The sequence below is a fragment of the Suillus paluster genome (assembly GCF_016628075.1).
Source record: "Suillus paluster strain FC165 chromosome Unknown EDB91scaffold_13, whole genome shotgun sequence".
Classification (NCBI taxonomy): Eukaryota; Fungi; Basidiomycota; class Agaricomycetes; order Boletales; family Suillaceae; genus Suillus; species Suillus paluster.
In genome coordinates, this window is record NW_024537573.1 from 668,349 (window position 1) to 685,251 (window position 16,903).

The 16,903-nt window shown below is 51.0% G+C and overlaps 3 protein-coding genes across 3 annotated transcripts; all 3 read left to right on the forward strand.

The window, feature by feature from the left end:
• Positions 1–1,644: 1,644 nt before the first annotated feature.
• Positions 1,645–9,560, forward strand: EDB91DRAFT_1328166 (P-loop containing nucleoside triphosphate hydrolase protein; the record flags this gene model as incomplete). Its single annotated transcript, XM_041325269.1, has 21 exons — positions 1,645–2,619; positions 2,641–2,688; positions 2,719–2,733; positions 2,755–2,844; positions 2,872–2,897; positions 2,928–3,029; positions 3,069–3,094; positions 3,148–3,727; positions 3,759–4,016; positions 4,073–4,638; positions 4,691–5,027; positions 5,078–5,729; positions 5,798–5,990; positions 6,040–6,942; positions 6,998–7,107; positions 7,161–7,313; positions 7,370–7,859; positions 7,919–8,031; positions 8,053–8,684; positions 8,825–8,982; positions 9,007–9,560. 21 exons carry the CDS (start codon positions 1,645–1,647, stop codon positions 9,558–9,560), a joined length of 6,981 nt encoding a protein of 2,326 aa, XP_041179744.1.
• A 462-nt stretch (positions 9,561–10,022) lies between these two features.
• Positions 10,023–10,919, forward strand: EDB91DRAFT_1120380 (uncharacterized protein). The gene has a single exon (XM_041318186.1). It carries the CDS (start codon positions 10,499–10,501, stop codon positions 10,736–10,738), a length of 240 nt encoding a protein of 79 aa, XP_041179745.1. The 5' UTR covers positions 10,023–10,498; the 3' UTR covers positions 10,739–10,919.
• A 743-nt stretch (positions 10,920–11,662) lies between these two features.
• EDB91DRAFT_1080264 (P-loop containing nucleoside triphosphate hydrolase protein) lies at positions 11,663–16,390 on the forward strand (the record flags this gene model as incomplete). The annotated part of the gene is made up of 6 exons (XM_041315202.1): positions 11,663–13,112; positions 13,165–14,035; positions 14,091–14,650; positions 14,702–15,038; positions 15,088–15,107; positions 15,264–16,390. The coding sequence occupies 6 exons, from the start codon at positions 11,663–11,665 to the stop codon at positions 16,388–16,390; spliced, it is 4,365 nt and encodes a 1,454-aa protein (XP_041179746.1).
• Positions 16,391–16,903: the final 513 nt, after the last annotated feature.

A 16,903-nucleotide genomic window follows, 5' to 3' on the forward strand; every position in this document is an offset into this window, starting at 1 on the left:
CATCGCTTCAAAAATCCGTGCTGAAGGCAAGATCGTCCTATGTGTGGCTTCCTCTGGAATCGCTTCTCTCCTCCTGCCAGGCGGACGTACAGCTCATTCGCGATTCAAGATCCCCATTCCCATTCATGAGGATAGCTCATGTAACATCAATAAAGGAGATGTTGTCCATGAGCTTCTCAAGGCCACCTGTCTAATCATCTGCGACGAAATTCCTATGCTACACCGTCACAACCTGGAATGCCTTGATCGCACATTGCGCGATCTTCTGAACGTCGATGCTGACTTTGGAGGAATAACCATGCTCTTTGGAGGAGACTTCAGACAGACACTGCCGGTGGTGCCTCATGGATCCAGGGAGCAGATAGTGGGTGCTACCTTTTGCAGATCTCGCCTCTGGCCCAAGGTTCATATCTTCCACCTCAAGAGAAATATGCGTCTGGGTCAAGATCCTGATTCCGATCGATTTGCGCAGGTGCTCCTTGAGATTGGAGCTGGTAAGGGCACAGATGGAGATGGCACAGTGACCCTCCCCATTGCACGCTGTGGCAACAATAATGTGCAGTCTCTCATCAATGCCCTGTACTCTGAAATTCTGCTCCCTAATCATCCTCCCTTGAATGATTCCTACTTCCTCGATCGCACCATCCTCTCCTGCAAAGAACACCGATGTGGATGAAATCAATACCACAATTCTTCAATTATTCCCTGGAGAAAAGGCAGTCTTCACCAGCGCAGACTCAGTCACTGAGAAAGACTATGACTACATCCCCGCAGAGTTCCTTCATACCCTCACCCCATCAGGCTTTCCTTTGCACAGATTAGAGGTCAAAGCAGGTGTTCCTCTGATGCTCTTGCGCAACTTGGACCCCTCACAGGGACTCTATAATGGAACTCGCATGATCCTCCTGTCTTGGACCACGCGCGTCCTCAGGTGTCACATTCTTAGGGATGGAAATGATGAAGCTCGGCATCAAGATCAGAACACCGTGCTGATTCCTCGGATGACTCTGGAGGCGAGTTCTGAAGAAAACCCCATTCCTCTCAAGCGGCTTCAATTCCCCGTTCGTCTTGCATTTTCCATGACAATCAACAAGGCTCAAGGTCAGAGTGTCAAGTGGGTTGGCCTTGATTTGCGTACTCCTGTCTTCAGTCATGGACAGCTTTATGTGGCTTTGTCTCGCTGCACTCATCCAGAGAGAGTGTTTGCTATTTTCCCAGAGCATGAAGAAGGCACAAAGACAACCAATGTTGTGTATACAGAAGTACTTAGAGGACTGACTGATTCTATTGCTGATTGATTTACATATTATGTACTTTTATGTTGTATAGTAGATTGTACCTTTACTTTTGTCAAAATCCTGAATACTGCTCAAAAATGTAATTTATTTCAAAATTTTCAAAATTCTGCTATGATTATCAATTGTTAATTATTAAGTTTGTGAAGTTGCTTCCTGTGCCGAAGGCACAACGGGTGTGGGCTCGTGTGGGCGTCACGGACAAGGGTTACATACTACATAGTAACTTCTACTAGGTTCGTGGCACCCGCGTGGCCCTATATAGGCCCTAACCACGAGCGCCCGCAATTTTGCTCTCAACACTCACGTACTCAAGCACTCACGACTCACGCCACATAGCTTGCTTCTCATGAATCGAGCAGCCCAGCTTGATAAACGTTTCAACGACATTATCAGAGGCAAAGTCCCTGCCGATGCACGAAGCTACCCTCTCTTATTGGAAGCGATTTGTACACAGCAAGACCCTGCGACCTGCATCAACAAAATCGTTGAGAGCTCCCATGGCTCAAACGCAGTTCAGGCTGCTATGCGTCACAATACCAGTTCCCAATTCCTCAACGACACTGCAACCAAGCTTCTGTTATATCTCTTCCGAGCACCGGACCTCGGTGATGTCTTGGATCACTTGCTCACCGCCATCGTTGATCCCCCAATTTTTTGGAGTGCCTTCAGCCAAGCATTCGATCAAGGTGAGCTCAATGAGCCAGCCCAGGAAGCATTCGCGGTGCTCCTCCTTCGCCTCATGTCCCTCACTACGGGGAATACGTCATCATACCGTGACGTCGCAAAGAAGCCTAGTATCCTTACGAGGCTTCTCAATTCATCGCAACAGACCGTCAAAGACATTGGCTACCGCATCGAACATATTCTTTCCACCTTCAATTCCGGTGCACCTACCGCTGCAGTCGGTGGACCTGGTGGTCGGCATGATAACGATTTCGTCGACTTCAGGGAGATCTCCATTCTTCCAACTGCAGACGAGATCCTCTGCCAACAGCTTCCTTTCATTCGCCCGAGCAGTGTATTGGAGGATCCTGATGGCGAAGAAACTCGTACAGCTGACTACCTGGATAACACCTTCCGCTTGCTGCGCGAAGAGATGTTACATGAGATGAGAGAAGAACTCCAGCCCGCTTTAGGGAAGAAGAAAGGGCGTCATCGTGGGCTCATCATCGATGACGTCACACTCGAGGGTGTTTACAGCGGTACAGATGATAGAAAGACTCGGTGGGGCATCAAGCTCAAATGCAAAGACGATTTCAAGTCGATGAAGAATGTCCCCGACAAGCAGCGCAAGCATTACCTCGAGAAAGATCCTGCGGGTGTCAAAATTCTCAAACATCAGTCTCTTGTTTGCGTACTTTCGGGAAATCAAATTCTTAGTCTCGCGACGGTCCATCGTGTCGAGGCACTGCTTGCGCAGAAGCCACCTGTTATCGTAATTCAGTTGGAAGGGGAGTCTAGCATCGCAAAGACTCTCCTTCAACTGCAGTCATCCGATCCCATTCGGCTCATTCAGATCGACACTGCAATTTTTGCCTTCGATCCGGTCTTGAAGGCTCTGCAGAACACGCAGTTCATTCCGCTTTCGGAGGAGCTCCTGTTCTGGAAGGACGGGAACCTTATCGGCAGCGCCTCGGTGACTGCGACTGAGATCACGCGACCCCTCGCTATGAATCCCTCTGTGGATTTGCAGCAGCTCCTGGGGACTTCATCTAGTATCGTGCTTGATAAGTCTCAGGCGGCATCACTTCTGGCAGGACTCACGCAGAGGCTTTCCCTCATCCAAGGCCCTCCAGGTAGTGTTAATATCTACCGCCTATGCATATCCATTTTGCTGACATGCCAGCAGGAACTGGGAAGTCATTCATTGGCGCGCTGCTTGCGAAGGCTATTCACGATCACACCGAACAGAAAATCCTTGTAGTCTGCTACACGAACCACGCCCTGGATCAATTCCTGGAAGATCTCATGAAGATCGGTATCCCTGACACTCACATTGCCCGTCTCGGCGGCAGAGCAAACGCGCAGGTCGCCCATCTTGGCGTTGCGGGGAAGAAAGAGCGTGTCACCCGATCGAAAGCTGATTGGACTATCATCGACAACCTGAAGAATTCATCGGGATTTCACTGCGACTCTCTAGAGGACGCCATGGACAGATTCATAGCCTCCAAGATTGACTTCAAGGACGTCCTCATGTACATCGAGTTCGAGGAACCGAACTTCTTTGATGCATTCCGCGTACCTGAAGATGATTCAGGAATGACTCGTGTCAGCAAGAAGGGCAAACCAGTCGACGCTGAAGAACTCATCTTTCAGTGGTCCAGAGGATTTGGCGCTGGGCAGTTCAAAGACGAGCCCAACGTACGTCAGGCGGCTGATATCTGGGGTATGCCTCTAGACGCTCGTCGGAAGATGTTGGAGCAATGGAAGTCAGAGATACGCAAAACCATCCTCGAAGAGATTTGCACAGCTTGGCAAGAACTACAACGAATGTCAAGATCAACTGACACGCAAATTCGGAGAAGGGATGGTCGCAACCCTCATGGGGAAGAGAATCATTGGATGCACAACGACTGGAGCAGCCAAGTTCGCACAAGACATTCGTGGGGCGAAACCTGATGTCCTTCTCGTTGAGGAGGCTGGTGAGATTCTCGAAAGTCACGTCCTCACTGCGATGGGTGAGAGTACCAGTCAGATGATTCTCATTGGCGATCACAAGTACAGTGAGCCAATGGTCATCTTCGGGATATCCTGCTGATGTTGGTTCTTCACAGGCAGCTGCGTCCCAAAGTCAACAACTACAAGCTGACTGTTGAGAAGGGCGATGGATTTGAGCTCAACAGATCACTGTTCGAGCGCCTGGTTCTCAGAGGCTTCCCTCATGAAACTCTGACAGCCCAACACCGTATGCGTCCAGAAATTTCAGCGTTCATCAGGAAGCTCACGTACCCCGACCTCACCGATGCTGCCAAGACCCAGGGCCGTGATGACATTCGCGGGATCCAGAACAACTTCGTCTTCGTCGACCACACTCATCCCGAGGATAACGACCCTCGTATTGCCGACCGAGGCGACGGGGCCTCGTCGTCGTCGAAACAAAACACCTATGAAGTCGAAATGGTTTGGAAGATCGTACGCTATCTCGCCCAGCAAGGCTATGGGACGGACAAGCTGGTCGTTCTCACACCGTATCTTGGGCAGCTCTCAACGCTTCGAGATGTTCTGAAGAGGGACAATGACCCTGTGCTCAATGACCTCGACTCGCACGATCTCATCCGCGCCGGACTTATGTCCGCAGCTGACAATACGTCCAAGAGGCGCATCAGGCTTGCCACCATAGGTAATGTTTCTGCCACTCGAGTTATAGCTAGCATCTAACGTTGTTTGAACAGACAACTATCAGGGCGAAGAGAGTGATATTGTCATCGCTAGTCTGACAAGGTCTAATGAGTCCAACGACATCGGTTTCATGAACTCCCCTGAACGTCTGAACGTGCTCATCTCCCGGGCTCGAAATGGATTCATCCTGATCGGGAACTCGCAGACCTTTGTGAATGCTCGGAGGGGTAAAGAGCTCTGGGGGAAATTCTTCGAGCTCGTCAAACAAGGCGGCTACCTGTACGAAGGCTTCCCGATCAAATGCGAACGGCACCCAAACCGAAAGGTCCTCATCAAATCTGCATCTGAATTTGATACTGTTTGTCCCGATGGTGGATGCACAGAGATATGGTGAGAAATTCAAAATCAGTCAATGTCGTTCCTACTCACACTGTCTCTAGCGACATGATGTTGAGCTGCGGCATCCATCCTTGCCCGCTAAAATGCCATCAGATCTCGGACCATTCGCAAATGCCTTGTCAACACCCGTATTCCGGCATGTGTGATGCCGATCGCCACAAGCTGAAGTGGAAATGTTTTCAGTCGAAGCCAGATCCTTGTCCTGACTGTACCAAAGAAGCCAAACGTGCAGAGGAGAAGCGAAAACGCGAACTCGAGCTGACGCAGAAACTAGCGGAGGAGGAACTGCAACGTCTGATACAACGTGAACAGGAGCAGTTGGAGCACGACTTACGCATGGCTGAGCTGGATGCCAAGTTCAAGGCGGAAATGGATGCGATAGCTGACGCCCAGGTTGCACAGCAGCGAGCCAATGTCTACCAACAGAAAATCAAGGATATCGAGGCAGCTAGAGCCAACGCACAGAAGGCGGCTGTAAATGCACAAGCACACGCCAACGCTGCCCATTCTGCTTCGTCATCCAGGACACACCCCACACCTTCCGCACCTTCCGCACCTTCCGCACCTCCCGCACCCCCATCCAATCCGCAGTCAAACGTTCCTCCGCCAAATCCTAATCCTCCGTCGTCATCGCCGAATCCGCAGCCAAGCACAAAATCTTCGACTTCACAGACGAATTCCCAGCAATCGAAAGTCTCAACAAAGTGGATCCTTCCTCGACGTCATCGAACAATGCAGCATCCACGTCGCCTGCCCACCAGGATTGGTTGTACCAGAAGCGAGTCAATGGCGAACAAAATAGCGCCATCGACGGTATCATGGAGTTGACAGGGCTTGAGGAAGTGAAAGCACAAGTACTCCGTATCAAGGCCCATATTGACTTGATGAAACGACAAGGCGTCCCCGTGAACAAGGAGCGCCTCAATCTTGTTTTGCTCGGTAATCCAGGAACTGGTGAGTACTCTTCGAGGTTTTAGCGTCCGGATCGCTCACATTCCTCCAGGAAAAACCACAGTCGCAAGGTTGTATGCGCAATTTCTCGAATCAGTTCAAGTTCTCCCAGGCGATGCCTTCCTTGAAACGACGGGTGCAAGCTTGGCACATGACGGGGTAGCTGGAGCCAAAAAGCTCATCGCAGATGCCATGATGGTGGGAGGAGGCGCTATCTTCATCGACGAAGCATACCAACTTGTTAGCGAACACCAGCACACAGGAGGTCAGGTGCTGGACTTTCTTCTCGCCGAGATGGAGAACCAAGTGGGTACTCTGGTCTTCATTCTCGCGGGATACAGCAAGCAGATGGAGAAGTTCTTCGAACACAACCCTGGCCTTCCGAGTCGTGTTCCGTACTCCCTCAAGTTCGCAGACTATACTGACGCGGAGCTTCTGACGATGCTGGAAGCGCTCGTGGAGAAACGATATTCAGGCCAGATGAAGGTGGAAGACGGCATCAGGGGCTTATATGCTCGAATTGCAGTGCGTCGACTTGGACGCGGTCGCGGTCGTGAGGGCTTCGGAAATGCTCGGGCATTACAGAACATGTTTTCCAGGGTCGCCCAGAGACTAGCTGAACGACTTCAGAACGAACGCAAACAGGGATGGCCCACTGACGATTTTTTTATCTTCAAAGAGGACTTCATCGGTCCTGACCCATCCCAGGTCCTTCCGCAATGCGCTCCTTGGGAGAAGCTACAGAAAATGATAGGTCTCGATTCCGTGAAGGACTCTGTCCGTAATTTCTTTCACATCGTCGACACGAACTATCATCGAGAGCTTCAAGAGAAAGAGCCCCTTGCGATGTCTCTGAACCGCGTCTTTCTTGGCTCACCGGGAACAGGCAAAACAACAGTTGCGAAGCTCTACGGGCAGATACTCACAGAACTAGGGCTCTTGAGCAACGGTGAAGGTGATGATCCATACTTGTGTTGTTGGCTGCCCGTTGACTGCTGACATTTCGTCAGTTGTTGTCAAGAATCCATCTGATTTTGTGGGCGCGCACCTTGGCCATACGGAGAAGAACACCAAAGCTATCTTGGACAGTACCGTTGGTAAAGTTCTAGTCATAGATGAGGTATGTGATCCCACTGTTACTAACCGGTGATAATGTTGACCTTTACCTGTTAGGCTTACATGCTGTACAGCAAGAACTCTGGAAACCAAGACTCGTTCAAAATGACCGTAATTGATACCTTGGTCGCGGAGATTCAAAGCGTACCTGGAGAAGATCGCTGTGTTTTGCTATTGGGATATAAAGAACAGATGGAAGAGATGTTCCAGGTACGCTCGAACATTCACTCGAATCACTGAGCGTGAACTCTGACATGTCTACTCAGAATGTGAACCCAGGGCTCGCTCGTAGATTTGCCATCGAAAATGCATTCACCTTCGAAGACTTCACGGAGTCCCAACTTCGGGAGATCTTGGACTTCAAGCTGAAGGACCAGGACCTCGGAGCCACAGACTCAGCTAAACAGGTCGCCAGTGATCTTCTGAACAGAGCCAAGAACCGTCCTAACTTTGGTAATGCCGGGGAGGTGGAGAACATGCTTGGTCTGGCTAAAACTCGCTATCAAAAACGTCAAGCATCAGTACCCCCTGATCAACGTTTGGACGTCATCTTCGAGCCTGAGGATTTCGACCCGAATTGGGACCGTGATCGCAACGCTGCAGCTAATCTCACGAAACTCTTTGAGGATCTTGTTGGTTGCGACGACATCGTGAAAAAATTGGGTGACTATCAGAAGATTGCTCGTGCAATGAAGGCGTCTGGTGTGGATATGCGCAAACAGATCCCAACGAGTTTCATTTTCAAAGGACCTCCAGGTATGTAGCGATTTCTGATCTGGAGCGGAGTATTCATAAAGGGATCCACTTATCCCTAGGCACCGGGAAAACGACTATCGCGAGGAAGTTTGGTCAGGTGTATTATGACATGGGATTCCTTTCTTCGACCGACCTGATCGAGTGCTCCGCCTCTGACCTCGTAGGGCAGTACGTAGGTCACACTGGCCCAAAGACGAAGAAACTTTTCGAGAAGGCCCTGGGAAAAGTGCTTTTCGTGGACGAAGCATACCGGCTTAGTAACGGGCACTTTGCGCAAGAAGCCATTGATGAGGTCGTCGGCCTCATGACCAACGAGAAGTTCATGAACAAGATGGTCATCGTTTTTGCAGGCTACGAGAGAGAAATGAACGCTCTGTTGAGCGTCAATCCTGGCCTCGCCAGTCGTTTCTCGGAGGAAATCACTCTGACCAACATGACGGCGGCTAAGTGTCTTCAAGTACTCGACAAGGAATTACAGAAGACGCAGATCATCCTGTCCGAGCTAGCCGACACCTCTTCTTCTGCTTACTCCGAGATGGAGAGTATCATCGACCGAATGTCACGCTTGTCCAACTGGGGGAACGCCCGAGATGTCAAGACCATTGCCCAGAGGCTCACCCATCACGCATTCAATGCTTTGGCAAATACTCCTGGAAGTGCACCGTCGCTCACCGCAGATGAGGCAATAGCCGTCATGAAGGATCTGCTCAATCAGCAACGCCAGCGGCTCAATATTCCACGCATAGCCACTTCACCCCCATCAAGTATACCACCGATGGCATCTTCCAGCAATTCCGCTCCTCCTCCACCCCCTTCCCAATCAGGGTCTTCTTCCGCAACTAATAAATCCCAGCCCACCTAAGCCACCTTCTCAGAACAGCTCTTCATCCAAGCGGGCGCCGCCGAAGCCTCCTCCGCCATCAGGGCCGCCCTCTACACCCAGTAGATCCCGCCCACCTAATAAGCCACCTGCACAAGGTAGTGCATCATCCAGCAAAAAAAACCCTGCCGCCGCCGTCTGCTCCCATCTCCGCTGCAAACATCACTCCAAAATTCACTCCTCGTCGCCCGAAGCCGCCCAAAAATTTCCAACAGGGGTCGCCTGCACCGTCCAGTTCTGGAAGTCTGCCTCCTCCCTCTATTTCAGGATCCCAAAGCAGTGCCCCACCGACTCCAGATCAGCGAGGGAAAGCGAAGCGGTTACCAACTCAAAGCACCCAGCCTCGGTCTGCCAATGGTGTTCAGCGTGACCCAGGAATCGCCGATGCTATCTGGAGGCGATTGGAGGCAGATAAAGTTGCAGCGCTGGAGGCTCAAAGGAAAGCAATTGAGGAGGTAAAGAGGCGTGAGGCTGAATTGAGTAGTGCCGCTGCAATGCAGCGAGCTGCGGAGGCTGCAGGTCGGGCTCTTGCTGAGCAGATTCAGAGAGCACGAGACCAGGCTGAGCAAGAAGAACTCATGCGCCAGCAGGAAGCGATTCAACGTCGAGAGGCAGAGATGCAGGCAGCAATGGAGAGAGCTGCTGCCGCACTCGTCCGAATGCGTCAGGAGCAAGAGAGGAAGAAACGCGAAGAAGAGAGAATACAGCAGAAGTTGAGGAACCTCGGCGTCTGCGTACAAGGCTTTGCATGGATCAAACAAGCATCAGGGTACCGTTGCGCAGGTGGCTCTCATTTTATTTCCGACTCCCAGCTGGGCTAGTTCTGCGCACATCATCCAGGTTTGATTGACGAGACACGACCATGTTGAGCATGTGCTGGTTTGGAAGTCAACATTAGCTGGCATTCTTCTGAACTCTTTTTCTTACATCTTTTTGCCCTGTTCGTGCGCTCTTGCAGATGCTGTAGTATGCGTATTTCAAAGTTTCTGTATTCAATATCCTGAGGTAGATTTACTTGTCGAACGCCACAGACTGAGTGAATTCGAAATATAAATTGACCGCTGCTCTTTGCATACCATTCGTCCACGGTATTGGATGCAGACGATGACAGGGAGCGTGTGCACAGTATTGGGGTTCCATTGATTACCTACGAGGTGGTGGGTGTAAGAGAATTCTGCTCGTAGAAGGGCTAGATCTTCGAGTACTCAGACGGTCTCGAAAGGCAGGCCCTTGATGGCAACAAGGCCTAGAGATGTGACACGTGATAATTACTGCATCAACTTGCTCATCGATGTCGACGACTCGACATGCAGGAGTCCGCGATATCGATAGTACAAATAGTGTTGATCGCACACCGGGAAACAAAACTACACTCCGCTCATGCAAACTCGATGTCTTAACTCATATTCAAGTTGATGCTCCGACACTCCCCCGACCAGTTAACAACTGAAGCTTGGCATCGGTACCCTCCACCTCGCATATCGAACACATAGCTTGCCCAACATGCGGAAAGGTTATCACCGATATTTTGACCATGAGGCGGATCAATTCCACCTTTGATGGCTCGCCCTCCAGATCTCTTCTCGTCATCCCTCTGCGGCGTTCGAAAGCAGCACGAGCGCCGTCGAAGGACCGAGGCGGCTCAAGGCTCTGGTCCAAGATGTCGCTCGTTTGCGCAGTCTAGGGTGCGGTTATGGTTCTTGAAGGATGTCATAAACGCTATGGTATTTTTTTAGAATATCTTCCTGAGGGCTCGCTCATGCACATCATTGTCAGGTCGATAAATCGAGACAGTTCGCCAAAGACACTCGTGTCAGTCAAGAAGTTGGTACAGAAGGGTAAAGTAACTAGCAGCCCAGATCTTCGATGTTTCAAGCGACGCGGATCTCACGTCATCCATGCGGACCTCAGCCGCATTTTGCTAGCGACATCGAAGCCTCCAGGCACCGCACCGCTCACGCGTATGCCACCTGTGTACATAACCACGGCGGTGACATAACACGAGCTCTTTGAACACTCGTCCCTCAAACCGAGCGTTTCTACGACTTTTTGCTCTTTATCGACTCAGCCAACATGGGAGGAATCGTATGGAGGACTCGCTGGCTGTCGACCCTCCAGAAGAATTCACCATCGAGATGCGGTGGAATAACCAGACTTACCTGCTACCTGCAATTCAAGACGATTTTTGTGCCATCATCCAATTCTTCATCGTCGAGCTATTCAAGATTCGACACAAACAGTTCAAGGGCACCCCTCCAAGTGCTTCAGAATTTGGTTCCCAACGCGACTCAACCTTACCAAAGCAAAATCAATGAAGTTGATGCGACCCCGGGAGTTTATCGCCAAGACACTCTGACGCGATCCAGAACTCATGCCATATGGTTTTGTTGGTGCTAGGCCACGCTGGATTTGTGGAGGTTGCGGGGGATAATAAGACCGCATCGCAATTGAGATGGAGCTGGTCAGACCAGCAGAGTAGAGCGGGTTTGGTGCATTACTAGCACAAGTTCCGAAGGCAATTGCCGTTGTAGGAACATCCTTTTGTGACGGGTTCACCACTGTCAGTACCTGTTAAATCTAATTGAGAGATCATCGACTCGGAGACGTAGATCATGTAAGTACTACTTAGATTTGCGGGGTTCGCCTATCGTTCATTTCTTGGGCAGTCTGGTCTACGTGTGGCCCCAGTCACTGGCTGTAGCCGGCGAGTCTAAACTTGGTCTAAACAGATAAGAGAACACGGACTGCCTGGTATACTTACAAGTTTGGTGCCTCATACGTAACGTTAGCTACTTACTCTTAATGTGTAGGTTCGTGGCGTCCGCGTGGCCCTATATAGGCCCTAACCACGAGCGCCCGCAATTTTGCTCTCAACACTCAAGTACTCAAGCACTCACGACTCACGCCACATAGCTTGCTTCTCATGAATCGAGCAGCCCAGCTTGATAAACGTTTCAACGACATTCTCAGAGGCAAAGTCCCTGCCGATGCACGAAGCTACCCTCTCTTATTGGAAGCGATTTGTACACAGCAAGACCCTGCGGCCTGCATCAACAAAATCGTTGAGAGCTCCCATGGCTCAAACGCAGTTCAGGCTGCTATGCGTCACAATACCAGTTCCCAGTTCCTCAACGACACTGCAGCCAAGCTTCTGTTATATCTCTTCCGAGCACCGGACCTCGGTGAAGTCTTGGATCACTTGCTCACCGCCATCGTTGATCCCCCAATTTTTTGGAGTGCCTTCAGCCAAGCATTCGATCAAGGTAAGCTCAATGAGCCAGCCCAGGAAGCATTCGCGGTGCTCCTCCTTCGCCTCATGTCCCTCACTACGGGGAATACGTCATCATACCGTGACGTCGCAAAGAAGCCTAGTATCCTTACGAGGCTTCTCAATTCATCGCAACAGACCGTCAAAGACATTGGCTACCGCATCGAACATATTCTTTCCACCCCCGAGTCCGGCGTACTTGTCACTGCAGTCGGTGAACCTGGTGGTCGGCATGATAACGATTTCGTCGACTTCAGGGAGATCTCCATTCTTCCAACTGCAGACGAGATCCTCTGCCAGCAGCCTCCTTTCATTCGCCCGAGCAGTGTATTGGAGGATCCTGATGGCGAAGAAACTCGTACAGCTGACTACTTGGATAACACCTTCCGCTTGCTGCGCGAAGACATGTTATATGAGATAAAAGAAGAGCTCCAGACCGTTTTGGGACGGAAGAAAGGGCGCTATCGTGGGCTTACCATCGATGGCGTCACACTCGAGGGTGTTTATAGCGGTACAGATGATAGAAAGACTCGGTGGGGCATCAAGCTCAAATGCCGAGACGATTTCAAGTCGATGAAGGATCTTTCCGAAAAGAAGCGCAAGTCTTATCTCGAAAAGGATCCTGCGGGCGTCAGAATTCTCAAACATCAGTCTCTTGTTTGCATACTTTCAGGAAATCAAATCATCAGTCTCGCAAGTGTTCACCGCGTGGAGGCACTGCTTGCGCAGAAGCCACCTGTTATCGTGCTTCAGCTGGAAGGGGAGGCTAGCATCGCAAAGACTCTCCTTCAGCTGCAGTCATCGGATACCATTCGGCTCATTCAGATCGACACTGCAATTTTTGCCTTCGAGCCAGTCTTGAAGGCTCTGCAGAACACGCAGTTCATTCCGCTTTCGGAGGAGCTCCTGTTCTGGAAGGACGGGAACCTCGTTGGCGGCGTTTCGGTGACGGCGACTCAGGTCACGCGACCACTCGCTATGAATCCCTCTGTGAATTTGCAGCGGCTCCTGGGGACTTCATCTAGTATTGTGCTTGATAAGTCTCAGGCGGCATCACTTCTGGCAGGACTCACGCAGAGGCTTTCCCTTATCCAGGGCCCTCCAGGTAGTGTTAATATCGACCGCATATCCATATCCATTTTGCTGACATGCCGCAGGAACTGGGAAGTCATTCATTGGCGCACTGCTTGCGAAGGCTATCCACGATCACACCGAACAGAAAATCCTTGTAGTCTGCTACACGAACCACGCCCTGGATCAATTCCTGGAAGATCTCATGAAGATCGGTATCCCGGAGACTAACATGATCCGTCTTGGCAGCAGAGCAAACGCGCAGGTCGCCCATCTTGGCATTGCGGGGAATAAAGAGCGTTTCATCCGATCCAAAGCTGATTGGGCTATCATCAACAAGCTGAAGAGGGCGTCGAGTGTTCACTGCAACAATCTAGAGGACGCCATGGACAGGTTCATAGCCTCGAAGATGGGGTTCAAGGACGTCCTCACGTACATCGAGATGGAGGACTCGAAATACTTTGATGCATTCCACGTCCCTGAATATGACGATTCAGGAATGACTCGTGTCGGCAAGGGCGGCAAAGCAGTCTCCTCGGATGAACTCATCTCTAGATGGTCTGGAGGATCTAACGCTGGGCAGTTCAAAGACGAGCTCAATGTACGTGAGGCGGCTGATATCTGGAAGATGCCTGCGGACGCTCGCCAGAGCATGATGGAGAAATGGAGGTCGGAGATACGCAATTCAATCCTCGAGGAAATTCGCACACTTGGCAAGAGTTACAACGAGTGCCAAGATCAACTGACATGCAAATTTGGGGAAGCCACTGTGGCGACCCTCATGGGGAAGAGAATCATTGCATGTACGACGACTGGAGCAGCCAAGTTGGCAAAAGACATTCGTGCGGCGAAACCTGATATCCTTCTCGTTGAGGAGGCTGGTGAGATTCTTGAAAGTCACGTCCTTACTGCCATGGGTGAGAATACAAGTCAGATGATTCTCATCGGCGACCACAAGTACGCGAGTCATTGGCAATTTTCGGGACATCGCACTGAAGTTGACTCTCCACAGGCAATTACGTCCCAAAGTCAACAACTACAAGCTGACTGTTGAAAAGGGCGACGGCTTTGAACTCAACAGATCACTCTTTGAACGCCTGGTTCTTATGGGCTTCCCTCATCAAACCCTGACAGCCCAACATCGTATGCGTCCGGAGATCTCAGCGTTCATCAGGAAGCTCACGTACCCCGACCTCACCGATGCTGCCAAGACCCAGGGCCGTGATGACATTCGCGGTATCCAGAACAACATCATCTTCATTGACCACACTCATCCCGAGGATAACGACCCTCGTATTTCCGACCCAGGCGATGGGGCCTCGTCGAAACAGAACACCTATGAAGTCGAAATGGTTTGGAAGATCGTACGCTATCTCGCCCAACAAGGCTATGGGACGGACAAGCTGGTCGTTCTCACACCGTATCTTGGGCAGCTCTCAACGCTTCGAGATGTTCTGAAGAGGGACAATGACCCTGTGCTGAATGACCTCGACTCGCACGATCTCATCCGCGCTGGACTTATGTCCCCAACTGACAATACGTCCAAGAAGTGCATCAGGCTTGCCACCATAGGTAAGTTTCTGCCACTCGAGTTATAGCTAGCATCTAACGTTGTTTGAACAGACAACTATCAGGGCGAAGAGAGTGATATTGTCATCGCTACCCTGACAAGGTCTAATGCGTCCAACGACATCGGTTTCATGAACTCCCCTGAACGTCTGAACGTGCTCATCTCCCGGGCTCGAAATGGATTCATCCTGATCGGGAACTCGCAGACCTTTGTGAATGCTCGGAGGGGTAAAGAGCTCTGGGGGAAATTCTTCGAGCTCATCAAACAAGGCGGCTACATGTACGAAGGTTTCCCGATCAAATGTGAACGTCACCCAGATCGAACGGTGCTCATGAAATCTGCGTCTGAATTTGATACTCTTTGTCCCGATGGCGGATGCACAGAGATATGGTAAGAATTCAGAATTGATAAACATTGTTCCTACTCACAATGCCTCCAGCGACACCATGCTGAACTGCGGTATGCATCGTTGCCCGCTAAAATGTCATCAGATCTCGGATCATTCGCAAATGCCTTGTCAACACCCGTACTCCGGCATATGTACTGCTAATCGCCACAAGCTGAAGTGGAAATGTTGTCAGTCGAAGCCAGACCCTTGTCCTGACTGTACTAAAGAAGCCGAACGTGCGGAGGAGAAGCGACAACGCGAACTCGAGCTGAAGCAGAAGCTAGAAGAGGAGGAGATGGAACGTCTGATACAACGTGAACAGGAGCAGTTGGAGCACGACTTACGCGTGGCTGAGTTGGATGCCGAGCTTAAGGCGGAGACAGATGCGATAGCTGACGCCCAGGTTGCACGGCGGCGGACAAATGTCTTGCAACAGAAAACTAAGGATATCGAGGCGGCCAGAGCCCATGCACAGAAGGCGGCTGCAAATACGCAGGCGCACGCCGACGCTTCCCGTTTTGCTTCATCGTCCAGGTCGACAAACCCCACAACTTCCTCCATCTCATACTCCCAAGGCAGTGTGCCACCGATTCCGGATCAGCCAGGCATTGGCGATGCTTTCCGGAGGCAGATGGAGGCAGATAAAGCTGCAGCGCTGGAAGCTCAACGGAACGCAATCGAGGAGGTAAAGAGGCGTGACGCTGAATCGAGTAGAGCTGCCGCAAGACAGCGAGCTGCGGAGGCTGCAGCTCGGGCTCTTGCTGAGCAGAATCAGAGGGCACGCGACCAGGCTAAGAAAGAACAACTCTTGCGCCAGTGCGAAACACTCTGGCAGCAGCAAGAAACAGACCGACGCCAAGAGGCAGAGGCGAAGGCAGCAAGGGAGAGAGCTGCTGCTTCACTCGTTCGAATGCGTCAGGAGCAAGAGAGGAAGCAACGCGAAGAACTCGCTGAACAGATTCAGAGGGCACGAGAGGCTGAGCAAGAACAACTCTGGCACCAGCAGGAAGCAGCTCGACGCCGAGAGGCAGAGATGAGGGCAGCAAGGGAGAGAGCTGCTGCTTCACTCGTTCGAATGCGTCAGGAGGAAGAGAGGAAGAAACGCGAAGCACTTGCTGAACAGACTCAGAGGGCACGAGACCAGGCTGAGCAAGAACAACTCTCGCGCCAGCACGAAACACTCTGGCGCCAGAAAGAAACAGTCCGACGCCAAGAAGCAGAGGCGAAGGCAGCAAGGGAGAGAGCTGCTGCTGCACACACTCAGGAGCAAGAGAGGAAGAAACGCGAAGAAGAGAGCACACAAGGCTACCAATGGATCAAACAAGTATTACCCGGGTGGCTATCATTTTTCTGATTCCCAGGTTCCCTACTTCTGCGTACAATATCCAACTTTGATTTACGACTCCGAGACATGACTCCCCCGCAAAGGATCCATGTCAACGTTCACTGCTTTTCTGAACTTGGGGTTTCCTTACGCCTCTTTGCCATGTTTTTTGTGCTCCTGTAGACGCTGTTTTTCCAATCACCGTTTATTGTTCGTTGCCACGATGCCCTATGTTGGACGAACATACATATGTTGCGATGTGCTGTATAATGCTGGATTCTTATACGCGTCACTGTTAACTTGGTGCTGTACTAGTGTTTTCTGCGTTCAATAGCCTGAGGTAGATTTACTATCGAACACCAAAGCACACTGAATGAAAGCGATTAATCGATTATATCCGGGGGTTTTGTCCGTCAAAAAATAGATAACATGTCAAGGATTCATGTTACTAGTAGTACCTATAGCAAATAGTACAAGTCCCACTTGTCGGTTTATCGTAAGCCTAGCACATCGTCCTCAACGTCTTTTGACCCAATAGAACTA